At 60.2% G+C, this 21,323-nt stretch overlaps 1 protein-coding gene across 1 annotated transcript; it reads left to right on the top strand.

Annotated features, from left to right (window-relative positions):
* Positions 1-879: 879 nt before the first annotated feature.
* On the top strand, positions 880-20,369 carry PCSK7 (proprotein convertase subtilisin/kexin type 7). The gene is made up of 15 exons (XM_059829672.1): positions 880-1,347; positions 1,831-1,965; positions 2,406-2,571; positions 4,548-4,638; positions 5,394-5,448; positions 7,282-7,420; positions 8,028-8,128; positions 13,026-13,193; positions 14,247-14,354; positions 15,366-15,468; positions 17,819-17,975; positions 18,130-18,224; positions 18,391-18,484; positions 18,827-18,944; positions 19,136-20,369. The coding sequence occupies exons 1-15, from the start codon at positions 880-882 to the stop codon at positions 19,544-19,546; spliced, it is 2,409 nt and encodes an 802-aa protein (XP_059685655.1). The 3' UTR covers positions 19,547-20,369.
* Positions 20,370-21,323: the final 954 nt, after the last annotated feature.

The raw sequence follows: 21,323 nt of genomic DNA, 5'->3' as shown, positions 1-21,323 counted from the left end.
GGGTCGCCGTAGGGCTCCGGCGGGTGCAGTCGCTCTCGGGAGGTGCCCGTCTCTTGAGCGTAAAGGCAGCGACGGGCAGTCAAAGCCTTTCGTTTAGGGAGAGGAATCTGGGCCTCGGTGTCCAACGCGGACCGCAGCTGGTGAGTTGTGTCACGGGCTGAGAAGCCGACCGAGAGAGGAAAACGGCTGGGGTAGTCACTACCGGCAAACTGCCGGGGGGCCTCGATCTCCGGGCAGCGTGAGGGCGCGTCCGTGGGCGTGGGAAACGGAGCGGGATGGCGGGAGGTGCTTCCCGCCGTGCAGTGCCGTGGCTCGTGGAACAGGGGTTGAACCGGGGCTCGGCGGTGATTTCCACCCGTGCCGGGGGAAAGCAGGTTCCTCCGGCCACACAGCAGGTGAGAAACGAGTTCGGTGGGGCTCCCCCAGAAGAGGAACCGCCTCTCGGCCGCAGGTGCCCATGGAGCGTGGCGTTTCTCGTGACCTTTGTTTTTGGGGAGCTGCGCGTCGGTGGCTTCTTGCCAGTTTTCCGTGGTGCCGGGCCACGGCGAGAGGAGGAAGTGGCCCTCCGCCTGCCAGTCAGCAGCGCGGTGTGCTCTGGCCCAAGGCTACCACCTTGGCAGGCAGGGCAGCGGTTGGGATCGATCCTTGCCCGGCCTGGGTGTGGCCTCCCAGTGCTGCGCCGCTGGGGAGGAGCCGCCTTGGCTGGGGTTCCCTGGAAGGCGATCTCTGCTGTGCCAGGGGCAAGCCTGGGTGCCGGCGTTGCCAGTCAGGAGCCGCGGGGCTCTGTGGGACCTTTAGGTGAGGCCGCAGCCGCCCTGTTCTTGATCGGAAGAGGTTCTCACCGTTTTTATTTTCTGCTGTTTGCAGCCCGCCTGTCTGATGCCGCATTGGAAGCGGAGGGTGCCGCTATGGAGCGCAGGGATGGAGGCCGCACTCTGTATCCACACGTGCCTTTGGCTGAGCGCTGCCTGGATCCCCCTCGCGTCGTCAGACGGACTGGCCTGCGGCGGGGAGTGCGCTCCTGGCACTGACGCCCGGCACAGCAAGCTGACTTGGGCTGTCAGCTTGGACGCGCCCGAGGAAGAGCTGGAGCAGCGGGCAGAGGAGCTGGCCCGGACTGCGGGGCTGGTGAACATGGGCCGCGTCGGGGAGCTCAAGGGCCATTACCTCTTCACCTACCAGCCCGACGGCCACGCGGCAAGCGAACCCGAAGCAATAAGGAGGTCGGTGGACACTTTGTTTGCACAGCACGACAGCGTGCGGTGGCACTCGGAACAGAAGCTTCTGAAGCGCTCCAAACGCAGCCTGCACTTTAACGATCCCAAATACCCCCAGCAGTGGCATCTGGTGAGTGGTTTTCCGGCTCCCGTTGTGCCAGCAGGCTCGGGCTGTTTGTGTGGCTGCAAGTGAGCTGTCACGTGGCAGGCAAAACAGTCGCTTTCTGTCCTTGCAGCAAGGAGGAAGCACGCTGAGAGCTCGCCCTGCTCGCCGTGCGCTTGCCGCGATAACGGGAGGAGGCAGCTCCTGCTGCTGGCCCCACACCAGTGGCGCTGGGGTGGGCAGAGGGCTTTCGGCCAGAGCATGCTGTATGGTTAGCAGGCTGGAGCGCAGTGTTGGCCCTGCGGCACTGGGCACTCTGCTTCGTGTCCCTGTTGCTTGCTCTCCGTGTCAAACAAATCTCCCGTGACTGTCCTGTGACTCCTCCCTGTGCTCCCAGCCCGGCCCCATGCACAGTAGCCAGCGTGTCTGAAAGGTCTGGGAGTCCTTTTCCTCAGAGCTGACCCACTGCTCTGCTTTTCCTCTCCCCTCGCTGCCCTTCCTGGTGCTTAGAACAACCGCAAGAGCCCCGGAAAGGACATCAATGTCACAGGCGTCTGGGAGCGGAACGTGACGGGGCGCGGTGTGACGGTGGTGGTGGTGGACGACGGTGTGGAGCACACCATCAAAGACATACAGCCAAATTACGTGAGTGCCGGCTCTGCAGCGGGAAGGCGCGAGGGCGGGCTGGAGGCTGGGCGAGGCGACGCGGCTGGCGAAGGCCTCCGGCGGGTCAGGCGGCACAGCGGGAGCTCAGCCAGGGCGGGAAGTGCCAGCAGCAAACCTTTCCCTGGGAGATTCTGCACCCAGTTGCGGGGTTACCAGCCTTTGTGCTCCCTCGGGAGGAAGCTGCTTAGACGCGAGAGCTGGCCTCCCTCTGACCCACAGCAGCTGCTCAAGCTGCCTCTGTTGGTCCCCTTCCCACAGCAGCAGATAGCACTGTTGAGCTGCAGCCCTGTGTGGAAGCAGCCCCGAAGTTCCCGTGACTTCCAAGCGGTGTTTCAGCCGGCGTAGCATGCTCTGAAGCCCTGCTTTTCCCGAAGAGAGGAGAGCAGAGCCTTGAGTCGTGACCGGAGGTCTGTTTTCAGAGCCCAGAAGGCAGCTATGACTTGAACTCCAATGACCCCGACCCCATGCCTCACCCTGACGAGGAGAACGGCAACCACCACGGGACCCGCTGCGCCGGGGAGATTGCAGCCGTGCCAAACAACAGCTTCTGCACAGTGGGAGTTGCCTACGGGAGCCGCATCGCAGGTACGTGCACGCTGCAGCACCCCAACGTGCTGTGTTCATGCCCGGCTGTCTCACCTCTGATGCCGTGGGGCCGGGGCACGGCTCTGTGGGAGGGGCGGCTTGGCCGAAGCGGCTCTGAGTCAGCCGGTGCCTTGCTCAGGCTGGTTGGTCTGTCAGGGGGAGGAACCGGCGGCTGCCTAGGCTCCTCTTCAGAGGAGCCAGTTCCTGGCAGAGCGGGATAGGTGTGTGCTGTGGCAGCTTTTCCAGAGTACTCCCAGCACGCCGCCTGCCCCGCCACAAAGCTTTTGGCAGATGCACATTTGTACCGTGCAGCCTGAGCCAGGCAAACGTGCAACGACATGCCCACTCCAATGCAGCACTGCAGGCTGTATCTGGAGGCAGCGGGGAAGCTAATGTCTGCCAATCCCTCACAATCCTCCGGCCCTTGGTCTCAGGCCTGCCTCGTGCGGGTGGACGGGGCACGAGGGTCCGGCTGCGCATCTCTCCTCTCCAAAGCCAGGGAATGTGCCGCTGTGGCCTCAGCTGTCTCCAGAGCTCTCACGGTCCTTCAGGGAGGGAGGCGAGATCTCTGTGCCAGGCAGGATGCGTCCCTGGCAGAGCAGAGGACAGTGCTGCTGCGCTGCAGCCTGGGATGTGATTCTCTGCGTACCTGGCAGGTGGTGCCACGTTGCCTGGCTGAGACAGCAGGGCTGGGGAGCGGGTGGGCCCCTGGATGCCAGCAGGGTGTTGAGGAACCCGGAGCTTGTCCAAGGGCACTGCACACGGCTCTGCACCCCTGCCCTGTGCTCGGCTCCCTCCTTACCTCACCCCGACGGGGTGCTCCCTGAGCAGCCACCTGGTCGTGGCACAGCAGAGTCCCTGGGCTCCAGCCGGCCTGGGAGGCTGCGGGCAGACACTGCTGGCAAAGCCCAGCTGGCAGAAGGAAAGATGAGCTCATAGTTTAGCTGCAGCATGGGGAATAGGGAGGGTTTAACCCTGGGCTGCTCAGGCAGGACCTGGCACTTCTGCGGGCTTCAGTTCTCCAAAGCTGTGCCTGGCCTTGCAGGGTGAGCACAGCGGGGCAGCCTCGAGCTCTGCGAGGGACAGGGAGACTGCCCTGGCAGCGTGGAAGTGCTGGAGCCAGCGCTGTGCCAGCCGGCGCAGGGAGAGCCAGCACATCCCTAGCTGGGCGGCTCCGCTCCTCCATGGGGGAGGCTCAGATGCGACAGTGAAAAGCCGCGTGTGCTGTGTCAGGCAAGAGCTGAGATGGGTGGGCGGCTGCGCTGTTTATAAATCGACTTCATTGAGATGCTTGCCTGGTTTCCATTTGTAACATCCTTTGCCAGCCTAAACTGTGGTGCACAACGGTCATTATCACTGGTTTGGGTCGCTGAAAAGTCAGCACTGAGCCTTCATTGGCTTTGTTGGAGAGGTGGCCTTGCCCTCCTGGTCTGAGCACAGTAGTTGGGACGTCTTGCATCTCCTGAGCCCTTCCCTCAGCAGGCAAGCGTGCCATCCATCCCAAAGCGATGCCTGGCTGTTTGGCGACTTGGAAGGGGAAGCAATTGCTCCGGGCAGGGACTAGCCCTGAAAAGCAGCGGGCTAACTGAGTGTGGGATGTGCAGAAGCCCCTGGGGAGCAGTGTTCTGAGTAGGGGGGCTCAAGGGTGCGTGGGAGTGAGCCCAGCTGGTGTTCGGTTGTGCTGTCCCCGTCACCATCTTGGTTCTGGTAGTGGGACTGGAGGACTTGCTTGGCAGAAAAGCCACATCCGGCAGAGGATGTGGAGCTGTGCATGAGGGTGCACCTACAATCCCAGACCCTCGTGCGCATCTAGCCCCTGCGGACTGATCTGCAGGGTTACAGCTCCGAGAGATCTGGTTCGGTCAGTCTGGGAGAGCGAGTGTCGCCAGTGGGAACCTGCCAAGGAATTTGTTTGCCCTGTTTACACAGCTTACTTTGATCCACTTGGTCACATTTCATTGTCCTTTGTCCTGCAGGCATCCGAGTGCTGGATGGGCCCCTCACCGACAGCATGGAGGCCGTCGCCTTCAACAAGCACTATCAGATCAATGACATCTACAGCTGCAGGTGAGCCCCAAGGGAACCCTGAGCCGGGCCACGCCGACACCCAGCAAAGGGCCATGGGCCCCTCTCTGCCTGGGGAGGGGGTTGCAGTTCGTGGCTGAATGCTCACACCACCTCCTCTCCTCCTGTGGCTCCAGCTAGCCTTGAGGCACCGAAAGCAGTACCGCTTTTGTGGGTCCTGTGAGCGTGGCCGGTCTGTCCCACAGAGGGGACACCCTGACTGTCCCCCTGGGCTCTGTGCCTGCCTGTGCCCTGCACTTAGGCTATCGCAGGGGCTCTGAACCTCGAGGGGGTTTGCAGCCGGGCGTGTAAGGTGGGGTTCTTTGTCACTGCTGTTAAGAGTAACATCAGTATTCCTGTTACTGGAGAGCTGGCCCGGGCTGTGCACGGCACCTATGGTTGCAAGGCCACCTTCTGAGCACTGCTGCAGCACATCCTGCAGGCTGGCTGAGCTGGAGGGGGCACTGTGGCCCCCACTGTGGTTGGGGAGGGGACTGGAATGTGTCAGAAGCTGGTTGTTAAATAAAAATCAAACATTTTGTCCACTGGAATCTGACCCAGGGGCACAGTGCAAACACAACAGTGATATCCCAGCAGCAAGGGGCCAACCTGACGGATGGGAAAGTACAGTGCCCTCCGATCCCAGTCGTGGTGCAGGGAGTAGCTGGTGACCTCGCTGTAACGGCAAAGTGTAATGGGAGGAAGAGTCGCTGTCTGCGACTCCTGGGGCTGTCACTTCACGGTGTCTCTCTTTGCAGCTGGGGTCCAGATGATGATGGGAAAACCGTGGATGGCCCCCATCAACTGGGAAAGGTAAAAAACAGTCCCAGCAGTACGGTCACCCCTGGGCCAGCCCTCTGGTGCTTCTGGTTTCTTGCCTGCCTGGACAGGCAAGGAAGGGTGTTGCTCTGGTGCAGCGCACGTTTATTTGCTTCCATTGCTGCCAGCGGAGGTGTTGCATGTTACCGTGCAGTGGGGAGAGGTGAGGTTGCTGTGGGAGGGCAGCATTCAGGCAGCATTAGATGAGCTTTCCAAGAAGAGGCTGGTTGCAGCAGGAAAATGCTCTTTCGCAACGTGTGGTATTATTCTGACAACTTTTGCAATCCCGGGGATGCTCCCCGCTCAGGAGACTGAGCATTCCTAGTGCTAGGGGTGGTTCTCAAGGCAGGGAGCGTGCCTTCAAATGTTAGCAGTAAGGAAGGGGATGGGGCGATGGCTGCATTCGCTCTCAGTGGCACCACGGTGGGGGGAAGCATCAGAGCTGAAGCTCCTTCCCAGGCCATTGCAGCGTTCTCGCAGTGCCCGTGCTGCAGAACCGCTGCAAAACACACCCGGCCACCTGCGCCTGGCTCCCGCTGCCCGGGTGCCACAGCAAGGGGTCCCAGAGGGGGCCCCAAAAATGACACTGCAGTGCTCCTGGGACGTGGTTCTGCTTCATTTCTCTTCTGCTTGGCAGCCTTTTGCTGTACTTTTCTAACTGCAAGATAGCAGTTACTGTGCTGTTCGGAGCAACGCTGACAACTGACCCATCAGTTCACGATGACAAATGGTTTCCAGTTCTGCAAGTTAATTTATTCTCTTCCTGCATGCAGAGACAGCTGTAACAAGCTCTGGGAGCTCACAGAGCACAAGCAAAGCTTGCTTTACGACAGCAGAGCATCTGGAGGGCTTTCTGGCCAATGCAGTATGTGCCTTCACCTGCCAAAGGGAGGGCAGAGGAGGAGGGTTGGTTTCCAGCGGGATTGCTTTCTTGCTTGCCCATCAGACACACATCCTTTATCTAGGCAGAAATGATGCCTGTGCAACGTGTCGGCCTGGAAATGTGCTTCCCAAGCGGGGCTGGTGTGGTTGTGTTTCTCAGCAAAGGCAAAGCCCAAGTGTATGTGGGAGCTGGGGCCTTGCAAAAGGGCAGCAGCCACATGTGGGTAGTCCCTGTCAGCAGGAAAGCCTCGATGCCCCAGAAAAGCCAGCTCCAGAGTGAGCCCCGCTGAAGTTGGGAGGGCTAGGGCTGCTGTGTTTCCTCTGGAGTTCAAATGCTGGTCAGTCTTTGTGCTGTGATTGCCTGAAAGGTTGCTTTTCCTTTTTCTCTTTTTTATTTTTAATGCAGAATCCACTTAAAATCTTAGTAAGTTATAGATAGGCTATAGACAGGCCATTCCCCAGACCAGATGTTGGCCACATCACTGCCTTTGTAACACACTCGCTCTGGAATCTTGATGTCTGCTCGGGGCTGTAACAGACACAATTCCCTGACTCTGCTAGCCGGGTGAAATATGTCCCAGAGGGGTTGTGGCTGGCCCCACTATCAGCCCGAGTACTTGGCAGGGCTGGTTATTGAAATCTCGGAGCGTGGGCTTTGGTTGCTGGATGGAGATGCCAGGACAGAGCTTTCCGGCACGTCCTGTGCCTGAGAGCAGTCCGCAGGGTGAACGCTCCCCCAGCTCAGGAGAGGCGCACGTGTCCGTCTGTACCTGGGTTGGCAGCCAGGTGCGCCACGAGGTCCGGGAGAGCCCTGCTCTCCCACGGCTCACAGCCGCGCGTGCCAGCCACGGCTGCTGGCAGAAACCTGCTGGGGTCAGCGGGGAAGGGCCCGGGAAGGGCCTGCCTGCCTACACGCCCTGACCAGCGATGGTTCCTTCTCCGCAGGCTGCCCTGCAGCATGGCGTGATAGCGGGTCGCAGGGGCTTTGGGAGCATTTTCGTCGTGGCCAGTGGCAACGGCGGGCAACACAGCGACAACTGCAACTATGATGGTTATGCCAATTCCATCTACACCGTCACGATAGGTGAGTGCGTCTGTCTTCTGTCTCGCTCCTTCCCAGCATGGAAAAATGAGATCATCCCAAAAGCGCAAAACCTGCCCAGTTGGAAGCTGGGTGGATAGTGGGAATCTGCGGGAAAGTGTCTGTCCTCTGTGAATGAACGTGGCAGTGTGTAGAGGTGCTGGGCTTCAGCCCTCAAGTCTGCAGTTTTCTTTTGCCCTACAGAGCAAGTGGAGGCCAAAGAAACTCCTGCCTGCGTTCAGGCCTCCATCTCTGGGGCTGTGACAGATACACTGCCTTGTTGAGGGAGTGACCTCAAATGCAGTATTTCTATCACATGTGTTAGAAAAGAAACGTCTAATACATTTTTTCGAGGGCAGACGCTACATGAGGGGTAGAAGATCTGTGTAATACTAAGCACAGTGAAAGGTTATTTATTGTGGCTGCCTTTCCTGTAGATCTTCCTTCCAGCCATGAAAAATGCAGGCTTGGGTCCGATTTCCCTGCCCAGCTCCCAGCCTGTGAAAAAGCACAGCTAGCAGGACAGGTCCTCAGGGGCTTGTCACCTTGCAATTTCAGCAGTTAAACCGAAACAGGCTTCATACGGTCGATGCCTTTTACTTTTTCCCAGGCGCGGTGGATGAGACGGGCTCCATGCCGTTCTATGCCGAGGAATGTGCCTCCATGTTAGCGGTGACCTTCAGCGGTGGGGACAAGATGATGAGGAGCATTGTGAGTACCATGCAAGGCGCATGGCTTCCCCTGTGCTCTGCTGACCACACCTGGCCGTGGGGCTGGAACAGCCCAGTGTGGAGAAGGGATGAAGCTCTGTCCCTTGTGATTGCCACACATCTGCCTTACGCTGGTAGTTGGGTTCCTCTGTGAGGCAGGGAATGAACGTGATTTTTATCTAGGTCCTACATAAATAGTGCTCTGAGAGGGAGGTTCCTATTTCTAGTTGTTCCCCATGTCGTCGCTATCTGTCAGCCTATAACTTGCGGTGCGGTGACTCTCTCTCTGCAAGGGTGTTCGCGGGCACACCGAGTTCCGGGCCACAAATGCAGATCCTACGTGTGTCATGTTTGCCGCCTCAAGCGCAGGCAGGATGTCAGACCGAAAGGGACAGGGACTGTGCTCCCTTGCATCCCTGCTCTGCGCTGCTGGGAACTGCAGGCAGACATCTTCTGGGACTGGGGCCACTTGGGTGACCCCTAAGAAATTCCTGCACACTGTCTCCCTGGCAATGTCGTCCGGGGAGCTCCCCCGGCTCAGCCCCGGGGACAGCCGGCAGAAAACAAGCTTTATGCCAGCTCTGTGTGTGCTCCCTTTGCGCAGCGAGGAGGAAGCCTGGAGTGAGACTCCCATGCCACTGTGGGCTTTCCTGAAGAGAAAGGGACAGGAGCAGCTGCGGCTCAGCTCTGTGTGGGCTGCGGCACACCCTGCCCAGCCAGCCCCCCTTGCTTCTGCTCCGAAGGGATGCAGGAGCACAGATGAGCACGGAGGGCTGGGAGCAGCATCGGGCTCTTTAAACTACTTGGCCCCAGCTCCTTCTCTGTTCTGGCACGTGTGCTTCTCCCAGCTGAATTTTACAGAATATTTTTATCAGCTTTTCCTTTTTTTGCCAAAAAATGACTTCTTGTCAACAAAATGTCCTTTTTGCCCGAGCCAAGCAGCTGGGCCTGTTTTCACCAGCCCCAGGCCTGACCCAGCATGTTCCTCCCTTGGTGCTGGTGCGCTCGGGCGGCTGTCAGGCTAACCAGCCCGTATGGCCATGACCCGTTCCTGTCCTGCGGTGCCAGCAGGGACTGCAGAGCCCAAACCACCCTGGGGCAGCTTGAGGTAAATGTCACTGGCTCCCAGGCCTGACTGTTTGGGGTTGGGTTGTCCCAGGCTTGGCAGGCATCAGGAGGATCTCTCGTCAGGACGGGCAGCTCCCAAAGGCACTTTCCTGGCAAAGCCGATGAGGCAGTGAGGTCCCAGTGGCAGATCAGCATCAGCAGCGTGTGCTCCGGGGTCTCTGGGGGCCTGACAGATGAGGGACGGTGCCTAGGTGCTCCTGTGAGCAGGGACGTGCAGCCGTGGCTCTGTGCCTGCCGCAGAGGAACAGAATGCAGGCTTGTCAAACAGGCTTCCCCGCGTGCTGGGTAAACCGGGGGAACAGGGAGAGCCTGGGCTCCTCAGCCACCTGGTTGGGACTCAGGAAGCTCGGCTTGCAGTCCAGAGCCAGGGCAAGAATCTGTGCCTAACTAGAGCACAGCACAATCTGCCTGGAGCAATGGCTCAGCTTGTGCGGCAGGGAAAGTAAAACCCAGAATGGCGCTAAATTTTCCTTTCAGAAATAACTTCAATTGTCCCAAGCTGGTTTGGAAATTACTGACGCTAGGGAAAAAGGAAACGGCAGCCAAGCAAGGCTCTGCTGCACTTTCATCATGAGTTACAGAGTTTTGGGTTTATGTCCAGCTTCCCCCAAGCCTGCTGCTGGTGAGAGCACTTTGAAGGTCTCAAATGCCCCTTCATTTCGATTACTGGCCTTAAGGGACACTAACGCGGAAGCTGGTATTCCACTGGGGAGCCGGGACGACGTGCCCCGCATAGCCTAGGCACGGCATGTGCCAGAGAGGCGCCCTGTTTCTTTGCAGTACCGTGATCGCTCCTTTAGCGAGCCCGTGCCATGTTAAAACTTACACGCCCCTTTTTCTGGAGGATAGTCTGCTCCTAAACGCCTTTTAACTGTGCTTCAGTGATGTCAGAGTTAACGTCTCAGCAGCCATCTGCTGGGTTTTTTTCTTTCACCAGACTATAAACGTTGTGTGGTTTCCTTAATGGGAAGAATTTAATACGGCTTCTGGCACTAGCTGCATTTCCTACTGAAAGTTTATGCTGCTCCGGGTGTTCTTTGTAGGACGTGCAGCGTCCGAGCACAAGTTGGAATTGTTAACAGCTGGCAGAATGTTATGGAGTCAAGCATAGAAGGCAACAAAACCTACAGCTTTTGACAGTGCAGGCTGTCTCCCCATGGGGAGCCCAGGGAGATGGACACGTTCGGTTTGCAGTGCGGTGGCATAATTTGGGAACCTCCCGCTGCCTCTTTCGAGGCTCTGTGTGCTCTGCACAGTCCCGTGTGGTCCCTCCGCAGAGGAACGACGCTGTGGTCAGCAGTGAAGATGAGGAAGGTCCCAAACTGTAACTGCCTTGAGTTTCCCCTGAAGTTGTTTAGTTAAGGCCCAGTTCCCCTCTCTCTCTGTCTCTCTCTCCAAAGGAAACTATGCATTCATGGCTTCTCAACTGGGATGTGCTGTCCCTGAAGCGAGGGTGTCCCAGAACTCTTTATGGTGAGCTTGAGGTCCCTATGAGTAGCGGCTCTCAAGCTGCAGCAGCAGCAGATTTGAATCAGTATTTTGGTCCTAAGGTAGCACAGCTCTGTGCATGCGTCCAGAGTACCCTGGAGATCATCTGCGGTGTTGGAGTTTGGTGTGTGTGTGCCTCTCCCTGAACCGGTGCTGGTTTTCACACGTGGGGAGCAGAGCTAGAGATTTCACTTCCAAAGGTCCCAGGGACATTGGCTGGAATCAGAAGCTTCTCGCAAGAGCTGGTCCAGCCTCGGTAGCCAAGCTGGCTGCGAGCAGGGTCGAGGGGAGCAGTGCCTGCGTGAGACCCTGCTGTGCCTTGGCTATTCCTCCCACAGGACAGAGCAACCGTCTGTGGTCCAGAGCAGTGTAAAGCTGCTGTTCCTTATCCTTAGCTAAACACTGCAAACAGTGGCTGCAAAGGTGCTTTCCTGCCCTTCCCCTGAGGAGAAGCTGCCTGAGCCGCTCGCCTCAGCCCCGCACAGGATTGTTTGCATCCCAACTCCCAGCACCAGGCAGTATCTCTCGACTGTGGCGTCATCCTTCCCACCTTGTACTGGTTTTTGCTGGGTACCCATGTCCTGGCCAGGAACTGCCTGGGAAATGTTTCCAGGCTTTTCAGCTGCTAATCCCTGACCCTCTCCCCCTGCTGCTGCCCTGCTCTTGTTGTTGTTCTGGTCTTGGCTGAGGGAGGATGACGGGATCTCTGGCTGCCCCTCCTGTCTCCCAGCCTGATCTCAGCAACCACACAGAGAAAGAAAGCTCATGTGCTGCAAATTCCTCCCTCCTGTCTGGGGGGAAGCTGCCCATGCAGAAGAGACAGCTGGGAAACGGACAGAGTAGATGTGGTTCATGCAGGCAGGGGGTTTAGGACCACCTCCCCATGTCTTTCCACTGGAGGGGGAATCCTTGGGCACCCAGAGAACTTTCTCTTTTTGTCTGAAAGCCTTGTACAAAGGGGGTCAGACTCTGGATGCTGGCCTTGGTGTGCTGTATTCGGACTGGGTGCTGCCCCGCTGCTCCAGCTCGCCTTTCGCTGCCCGTGTTTCCCTGGGGTCGCAGAAGGCGGGAGGTGCCCCTCGGCGAGGGACTGTGGGCGCTCAGCCGTAGTCCCTCCTTTTCCTTCTGACATAGCGTATCTCTTAGGAAGGGGCGTGAAGGAGCTGTGTGAGTGTCTGTGGTCCCCTGCAAAGGCTGCTGTGTGCCCTGGCATGGTGCAGAGAATCCCAACTGTTTGGCCCAGCATTGTGTGCAGCAGTGCTCTCCCCTGCCTGGGTTGTTGCACTCTGATTCCCGCTCTGTGCCAAACCTCGCACCCTCTCCCTGCTCAGAGGCTTTCCCATCTGTTCACCTGGGGCAGACCTCGTTTAAACAGACACACCTGGCTGGGCTGGCTGCCTGGCAGAGCGGGGAAAGGCACTGCTGGCTGCACAAAGCGCCCTTGTAATTGCCGTCGCAGCAGTGCAGCAGGGGCTGGGTTAGCTCCTCTCTCCCCCAGGACGGTCAGCTCAGCCCGGCCAAAGGCGTCCTGCAGTGGAGAAGGTTTTCACCGTCCTCAGCAAATGATAATTGGGCGCCCCTGAGGGCCCTTGGTGCTGGAGGAGAGGGCTGGCTGGGGGGGCCCAGGCTGCTGGGGAGGAGAGCTGCTGACTCCGTCTTTTCTCCCCTCTCACTCCCAGTTTTCCAAGCTTCCCCTTCATGCATGCAGCCAGCCCGTGGGGGATCTTTTCCTCCTCATCGCGCTTGTGGTAGAGCAACAGAAATTCTGTGAGCATTGCTGATGGAAACACGCAAGCAGTAAATCAGTGCTGCAGGGCTGTCAAGAAAACCCACCAGCTTGTGCACCACCCTGCACACTGCTGGGGTGCTCATGCAGTAAATGAGGACCCCGGCCTCCACGCAGGGCGCCCGGGTTGCCCTCGCTCGCAAGCTCTCTGCCGTCTGCCTTGTTCTCTGCCAGGAGTGCGGCTGCTGGCCCTGTTTCTGCCCGTTGTGCTCGGGCATTGCTCATTTCTTAGCTGTGTCCAGGAAGATGGTGGGGACCCCCAGAGCCCCCGTCTCTTGTGCCCTTTGTATAGTGTGGGGGGCACACTATCCTGTGTCCCCAGGGCTTTTGCCAGCAGTTGTGTCACCGACTGAGCGTGGGCTGCCAGTGGAGCTGGCGTGGCAAGGGCACGCCTCGGGGCCGGGACTGTGTGCTTGGTTGCTCCAGTACCTATCCCAGCCACCCCAGCGTGGCAAACAGTGGCCTGACAGGAGGCATCTCTCCTCTTTCTCGGAAGGTGACAACAGACTGGGATTTGCAGAAGGGCACGGGCTGCACGGAGGGCCACACCGGGACGTCAGCTGCCGCTCCCCTTGCAGCCGGGATGATCGCGCTGATGCTGCAGGTGCGGCCATGTCTTACCTGGCGAGATGTCCAACACATCATTGTCTTCACCGCCACCAAGGTGAGTGGCCTGCCCTCCCTCCCTCCCTCCTGCTGCCCTTCGGGGATGCTGCAGGATGGCCGAGGTCCTGCTGTGCACATCTTTGTTTATGTCTGCCTGCCCCTCTATAAATCTCTCGGTTGTCTGGCTCCCAGCAAAGGGATTGCGTTTTCCCCTCGACCCTTGTTCCTCCCAGGAATGCGGCTGAGGCATTTTCCTCTGTCATGATAATAAATGGGGTATTTGCTCCAGGAATGCCTCTATCTGCCAGCATACAGATCATCCAGGGGCTCACCGAGCCTCACCCACAGACACCGGGAGCGTACGCACGCGTGCGTGCGGTGTGGCTGGCCCTGCACGCATCTGTGCAATGCCACCCCACAGTCCATGCAGTGGGAAAGCGAGGAGCTCTGCCCTGCTCTGGGCTTCCCTCAGGCTCTTGGAAGCAGACATAATGGAGAGCTCAGCAACAAACACAGCCATTTCTTTTGCTCGGCCTTGACTCCAGCACAGCTTCACTGCAGAGAGCAGGAGTGGGAACTGACTGGAGCTGCCCGATTTGGCTTCGAGACGGGGCTTCTTCCGCACCCCTCTGGGGAGCAGGAGTCTGTGTCCAGCTAACGCTGTACTCACTTTGGCACAGGGCAGTGTTTTCCACAACTGCAAGCCAGCATTGCCGAAGTACTACAACCCGATAAGTGATGGGACCCAGATCTGTCCTGGCCCGGCTCTTGTTGATTTAAAGGACTTGGTTCCTTCTCCCCAAGGCTTCTGCCATCCCACAGGCTCTGGCTTGGGCAGCAGGGAGCAGCTGGGATGTTTCAGAGCAGAGGCATTTGTGCCCTTTCGTGCTGCTTGATTTCCTTTCTGAGGAGCTGGGAAGTCTGTTTGTCCTGGGACTTGTTTCAAACAAAGGTCAACCTGTTTCTTTCTAATAAGGCCATGTGGGTTTGCTTCCCTGCTGCTGTAGGATATTTCTGAGCCTCCTTCCCTTCGGGCCCAGTTCCCTTTGCTCCGTGTTTGCAGGGCTGCTGGTGTCCCCCAAGGTAACGAGTGCCCTGCATTTCTTTTCAGTACGAGGATCGTCACGCGAAGTGGGACATCAACCAAGCCGGCTTCAGCCACAGCCATCAGCACGGCTTCGGCTTGCTGAACGCCTGGAGGCTGGTGAACGCTGCCAAGGTAATTCCCCTTCCTGTGCCTGGGGGCCAGCAGAGCAGACCCAGCTTGGTGGCGGCAACAGCTCCTGTACTGGCAACGCCGTGGAGTGACACTGTTGCCGTTCAGGGCCAGCGCTTTGGCCATCATCCTGCCAGCCCTCGCTATAAGACTGCTTTTGGTATGAGGTAATGAGGCTTTCGGCAATGCCTGAAACCTGCCCCCAAGCTGCTGCTCTCTCAGCACTATATATAGCCATGGGCGAGAGCCTTCGCTGGTGGGAGACGACAGCTCTGATTCATGGCTTGGGGAGTTTCGTCAGCAGCCCCAGCACCTTCCTCCGTATGTGGTGGGCTCCAGGGAGGGCGTCATGCCCTGAGGAAACGGTGTTCTCAGCTGGCAGCTCCGGGCTCTGCATCCCAGGGGCTGCTGAGGGAGTGGTGTGGTCAGAGCAGGCAGGGGCATCCCCATCTCTTCCTCCCTGTGCCTCCAGTTGCATGGAGACGAGGGCACATCCCTTTGGCACTTGGTCCGCACTCGTGCATAGAGCACCGCGCAGCTGTGCCGGGTCACTGCCAGTTGCCAGCAACAGCCCCTGCTTCACAGGGACTTTCAGGCTGCTCTCTTTTCCTGCAGGGCTTTGGGTTCTGCTACGTTCCCTGCCCCGCCGCGCCTGGGGTTGAAACAGAATGGCTTCAAGTGACCGCTCAAAGCCACTCAGGTGGTGGCGGAGAGAAACACAGAGCTGGGAGTCCTGAGTCTCCATCGTCCCCTCTAGCCCGCAGGCAGTTGCTTTCCTTCCACTCCTCTCCAGCCCTGCGGCGCTCACGGCAGCCTGTGCGTGCTGCCTGGGTTTGTGTGCCCCCGAGCAGCGTCGGGAGAGGCCCCTTGGCCTGGGCCCGAGCTGGGCCCACATCCACACGCGTTAGGTGTGCTACGGACAGGAGCAGCGTGCAAGAGTGATGGGAGATTGAGAGATGGATGTGCAGGGAGTGTGCAACCTCATGCTGAATCCTCTCGCCTTTCCCCTGACAGATCTGGGAGTCTGTCCCATACCTCGCCTCATACATGAGCCCTCCACTGAAGGAGGGCAGGAGCATTCCATTACTCCCGCAGGAGCTGGAAGTCGCCTGGAACGGTAAGAGCAGGTGTGCCACATGAGAGCACATGCTTGTACGCACCGAGGCTGGGGATCCAGCCTGTTCCCGCTGGCATGGGGCACAGCTGGACATGCTGACAGCTTGGTGGGGCAAGCCCTGGGCTGCATGAGGCCATGAGGGGGTTAAGTGTTGGGCTGCCTGGGCTTTTCCTCTCTCTTTCCACTGCCCTTCCCCAGGGGATGTGTGTCCGTTGATGTGGTCCCCTCCCCATAACTCCATCCCATAGACTGATGTCTTTGAGGAGCCAGACAGGCATTAGCGAGCATGGCCAGGCTGGGCAGCAGCCAGACCTGCTCCTCTGGCTTTGACCATTTTAGGTAATGCTCCAGCTCCCGACTTGGCCAGCCTCTGTCCACATAAACAAGACGCTGCTCCGGCTGCTACCAGTGGGAAGGAGAGCTCGGCCCCAAGCCCTTCCCGGCCCCCAGCAGGGCCTGGCTCTCTGGCTGGGCACGGCTTCTTGTGCCGAGGCTGGGCCGCCGGCCCCCTCCCTGTCCCACTGGGGATGCTGTCCTAGGGGGCCTGGCCCTGCGCCCCTCGCTGCCCCAGCTGCCGCTCCTGGCAGAGGTGCTGCGGGTTGGCAGCGCCCAGAGGCTGTTCCCCAGGATAGAGGTCCCGCTGGAAAGACTTCGGAGCTCGGCAGACCGGCACCCCCCTTGCAGAGGTGGTCCTGTTCCTCCCCTCCTTGCCGGCAGGCTGAGGAGATGCAGGGCAGGCGCTGGGCACATGTTGTCCCTCTCTCCTGGCCCGGCCCGGCTGGGCTGGGCTGGCACTGCACCACACTGCTCCCTTGCAGGTACCAGCACCGCAGGGCCCCAGAGGGACAGGGGGATGACACCCTGCTCCTCGGGCTGGCAGCGGGGTTAGCCCTGCTCTGCCTCTGAGGAGAGGGTTGGAGGTCAAGCAGCTCCTCCTGCCCTAAAAGGAGTTGGGAGCTGGAAGCTGGGCAGCAAGCAGAGTTTTGGGAGAGGCAGAAAAGGGGCGCTTTGGAGAAGTATGCACAGAGGAATGTGTGGCTGCAGAGGAATGTGTGGCCAGGGGCACTACTGTCCCCCAGGTACCACAGGCTGACTCAGAGTTAACCCTTTCCCCGCGTGGCCCCAGGGAGTGTGCTGGCCGGCTGCTGCAGACAGGCTGCCTGGTTCTGGGGTGCACCCGCCTCCCCGCTTGGAAGATGTTGGGGAGCACCCACCTGCCCCTTGGCTGGGGCTGCCGAGAGGAGGCCGAGCCACAGGCTGAAATCCGCTCTGAAGCGTGCCAGGGTTTCCTGTGCTATAATTAGCAGTTCTGGGGCTGTGAGCATCTGTGGAGCTGCGAATGGTTTGAGATGGACACCAGGCTTCTCATCCCAGTCCTCTTTCCAAACCTAGCTCCTGTGTAACTGTGGGTTCAAAGCAGCCTCCAGGACTGCCAAAAGCTGGCCCAAATCCAGGGCAGGAGGGTTTGATGAAGGACGAGGTATTATTGCACTGGCCAAAGCACTCTGGGTGGGCTCCTGAGCCCGCAAGCCCTGCGTCAGGGCCGGGGGAGAGTTGGATGTCGGGGAGCCCGCGGGGCAGTGGCACAAGTCGCGTAGGCAGCAGCTGGGCCCCACTTGTGAAATGAGGATTCGGCTGCAGGCGAGAGGCTGCTGGTAAATGAGAGGGCAGGGAGGCATGCCTGGGCCCCCTCCTTGTGAGCAGAGGAAAGCGTGGGTTCGTACTGTCTTCCTGCTCCGGGACGTGCTGGGAGATGCCTGGGAGTCAGCTTTCCCACTGCTAACACTGCTGTTGCCTTTCACCCCTCCTTCCTCACCACCTCCTCCTCACCCCTTTCTCACAATCCTTTCCATCCTGCCTGGTCCTGGCTGGACTCAGGCAGGGGACAAAGGGTACAGCTGCGGGCAGAGGGCAGCCAGTACCAGGTGCCTCCTGCAGCTCTGGGCCGGGAGAACCTGACTTCTGGTCCATGTGAAGCAGCCCGAGCGCAACGTGGGGTGCCCGGGAGGAATCGTGCCAGGACACCTTTCCCTGTCCTATCTGGGGAGGTGCGTGGGTGGCTCCGCTCGGGCAGACAAGGAGGCTCCTTGCAGACTGTGGGCCAGGCCGCAGAGCACAGCGCGGCTTTGCTGCCGGGCACTTGGCAAAGCCTCCCTGTGTGGGGTGTGGCTGCCCTGGCTCCTGCCTCTTGCTCCCGGGGCACGGATGCACGGGGGCAGCTGGGAGGACTCAGAGACCTGTGTGTGCATGTGTGTCCTGCTAAGTGGCACAGCAGCCCCTTAGGGCTGGCTGGAAGGGGGGACTCCATCCCTGCCACCAGCCTCGGTAAACCCTACCTTCCCTTTCCCAGTCACCACCGCCGACCTGGAGCTCTCCGGCATGAGAACCCTGGAGCACGTGGCAGTCACCGTCACCATAACCCACCCCCGCCGCGGCAACCTGGAGATCAGGCTCTTCTGCCCCAGCGGCATGATGTCCCTGATAGGGACCACCAGGAGCATGGACTCGTAAGCACTAAGGGGGACGGGGTGTGAAGACTCCCGCTGCAGGGCAGGACACCCAGCCCTGCTGGCCCCAAGCAGGAGAGCCAGGGCCCGTGTCCAGCCTTGTGGCTCAAGCTACATTACCCTCTTATGGGTGTTTCTCCTCACCCTTTGGCAGGGACCCCAATGGCTTTGCTGACTGGACCTTCTCCACGGTCCGGTGCTGGGGTGAGGAAGCAAAGGGCACGTACAGACTGGTCATCAGGGACATCGGTGAGTCCTGCCTTCCAGGGGTCCTCCATGGGGCGGTGGCAGCAGCTCTGTGCCGTGTCCCAGGGAGCTGCCAGCTCAGCACCTGGGCGGCCATGGGTTAGCTCCGTGCGGTGCCACCCAGCTGGGTGGGAGAGTTCCCCACTGGTCTAACCTGTTTCTTCCCCAGGAGATGAGAGCCTGAGGCCTGGGACCTTGAAGCGGTGGCAGCTGACCCTGTACGGCTCCTCCTGGTCCCCAGCAGAGATGAAGGAGCGGCAGAGGTAGGACACCACAACCCCGTCTCAGTGGGGAGACAGGAGGTGGAGGGCTAAGGGACATTAGCAGAAGTCTCTGAGCAGGCGCTGCTTGGCTGGAGCTGCAAGGTGCATGTCAGGGTGAGGCCGCAGCCTGGCCGCGGGCCCCTGGCACAGGGTGCTGCGGCTGCCCTCGACACACTGCACAGGGGAGCCGTGGGCTGTAAAAAACGCTGTGTTGGCTGGGTCTGACCCAGGAGGGCAACCCTCAGTGGTGGAAAAGGCACTCTGGACCCTTTGTGAGCATTTGGGCCCCTCCCTGGAGCAGCCCTGCCTGTGGGACCCTCACGGGGTGCCTCTGTCCCCCAGGCTGCTGGAGGAAGCCATGAGCGGGCAGTACCTGAGCAGTGACTTCTCCCTGCCCTGCCCTCCGGGGCTGGAGATCCCCGAGGAGCAGCACTACACAATCACAGCCAACACCCTCAAGGTGAGCCTGCCTGCGGACCGGGGAGACTGCCGGCTGGGCCGGGCGGGGAGACCCCCTCCTCCGCAGGAGGGCCTGGAGGAGTGGGAACCTGCCCCACCGATCCTCCTGGCGCCGTGCCCCCTCCGCTGGGTGACAGCAGGGCTCTGGGGTGGTTGAGGGCTTTGGTTCTGAAGGGTTTTCCTCCTCCACAGACCCTCCTGCTGTTGGGATGCTTTGCCGTGTTCTGGACTTTCTACTACATGCTGGAGGTTTGCCTGACCCGCAACAATGTGGGACTTGACCTGACCTGCAACGGCTCGACCGCCTGCAAATGGTACCAGCAGGGAGGGAAGCACAGAGCCCTGGAGAGCGGCCTGGAGATGGAGTCTGTGCCGCTCTACCGGGAGAAGGACATCGAGGACGTCGAGATGGAGTGTGAGCACCCAGAGCCGGCCCAGGAGGACGAGGGGGAGGAGGGGTCCTGGACCCCCACCCACCCCAAACTTCCCAGCAGCAGCAGAGCTGCGAGCTTCCTTGAGGCAGCCCCCGCCGGAGCAGGGTTCCTTGGCCGGGAGGCGACGGCCGAGCTCCTCTCGGACCACAGGGAGCACCAGACGTGCTAGCTGGGGCTGGGGGTTTGGGCTGTGTCCCTCCCACTCGGTACGTCCTCCCCAAGCACGGGCAGCAGAGACTTCCGGAGCCACCGGGGACCGTTGCCGTTGTGTTCTGCGGAAGGTGGTGTTGGAAGTGGCTCGGAAACAAGGAGAAAGAGTGCTGGCAGCGGAAGGGGAGGTAACCTTTCCCTCGCTCTGGAAAACAAAGCAAGCCTTAAACCCATTCCTAACGGAGCCCGCCCTGCAGCGATACTCAGGGCTTCCCTTTGTGCGTGGAGCAAGGCCCCGGTGCCGATGCCGATGCCTCCTGGGCACATGGCAGCCCTGGCAGAGCTCCGCACAGAGACCCCTGCATGCCACGGCTCCCGCGGCCTTGCAGCACAGGGAAGAAGTGTCGCTTTGTCCCCAATTTCTGCAGAGTGAGCCTGGAAAATGTGGCAGGGCCCCTGGCAGCTGCCTCTGCAGGCAGGGACCCCAACAGCACTGTCGTTTGCCTGCCCCGCTGGGCTAGGAGCTGGCCAGTACCCACCAGTTACGCCCAGCTTAGAAGCAGGGAGTCGTTTCGCCCATCTCCAACCAGCGCTTGCCCCCTGTCCCCTGTGCTCTGACCCCACTGCCTCCTCCTCATCTCCCGCAGGCACGCGAGCAGCTGTGCAGCTGGGGAGGCAGAAGGCAGCAGGGCTTTCTCGACCGTCCTGCTCAGGGGGGCTGGACGGGGCTGTTGCTGCTGCGGCGGGCACAGGAGTGCCCCTGGCAGCAGGTATCGTGGCAGCGCCAGCTCGCTGCAGCCGCTTCCCCCAGGTGCCTCCCCGCCGCTTGCTGGGGCACCAGTTTGTGGCCGGTGCCCAGGGGGGCCGAGGCCGTGGGCAGTGCCTGCTTTGGGCCAGGAAGGGGAGGTTGAGTTGTTCTGGCAGCGGCTCATCTGTGAGCGGGGTTGGCTTGTTCATGTGTCTTTGGGTCCGTTGATTTATTTTTTTAAAGCTGGGGTTTGTTTTTTAATCAGCAAAGCCCTTTTGTGTAGCTTTCCAAATAAAGTCTTAAAAACCCTCCTCTCCCCTGTCGCTCCTCTGCCCTCCCAGCACTTTCTCGCTGTGGAAGCAGGAGTCACCCAGCACCTCCCAGCCCCGGGGCTTGTGGGGAGGCCGTGCCAGGGTGCTGGGTCTGCTCCTGGCCGCCCGCAGCCCTCCGTGCCCTGCTCCCTGGGAGCCGGGATAACCGGGGCTGCTCTGGGCGGGGGGGAGGCAAGAGTGGGCCAGAGTAGTTGGAAGGAGTGAGGAGGAAGGTCGGCGCTGCAGCTCAGGCGAGACAGGGCAGAGCCACCCCACGGGGCCGTCTGAATCGGGCAGGGAAGGCCTGATCCCCAGCTCCGGTTTTCCCAGGTTCGGAGCTGGAAGAAGGAGCAGATGTGGCCCAGGCGACCTGGGCAGCTTTTACGGAGGGTGGCTTCGGCTTTCCTGGCACCGCCGGCCCGGCGCGACAGGGCGGGCGGGAGGAAACCTTGTCAGGCAGTGCTAGATGAATAACCTTTTAATTTTGAGAAAAACGAAGTACAAAACCGAGGCCAATTTTCTTTTCTCCCCGTTCGCAAGGATCTCTGCGGCGGTGGCGTGGGGCTCGTGCGGGGCTGCAGGCAGGCAGGGCGGCTCCAGGGGCCGGGGCACGTGCCCTTCCTGCCCGCCATCCCAGGGAAGGCGGCAGGGCACCCATGGGTGCCGGCGAGCACGGCGGGGGCAGGACCGGCTGGCGGCGGGGCTCGCGGGGGTGCGGCAGGGCGTGCGAGGCCAGA

Source organism: Gavia stellata, chromosome 26 (genome assembly GCF_030936135.1).
Source record: "Gavia stellata isolate bGavSte3 chromosome 26, bGavSte3.hap2, whole genome shotgun sequence".
Lineage (NCBI taxonomy): Eukaryota > Metazoa > Chordata > Aves > Gaviiformes > Gaviidae > Gavia > Gavia stellata.
Note: the sequence above shows the minus strand (reverse complement) of the source record. Positions and strands in the feature narration are given on the sequence as shown.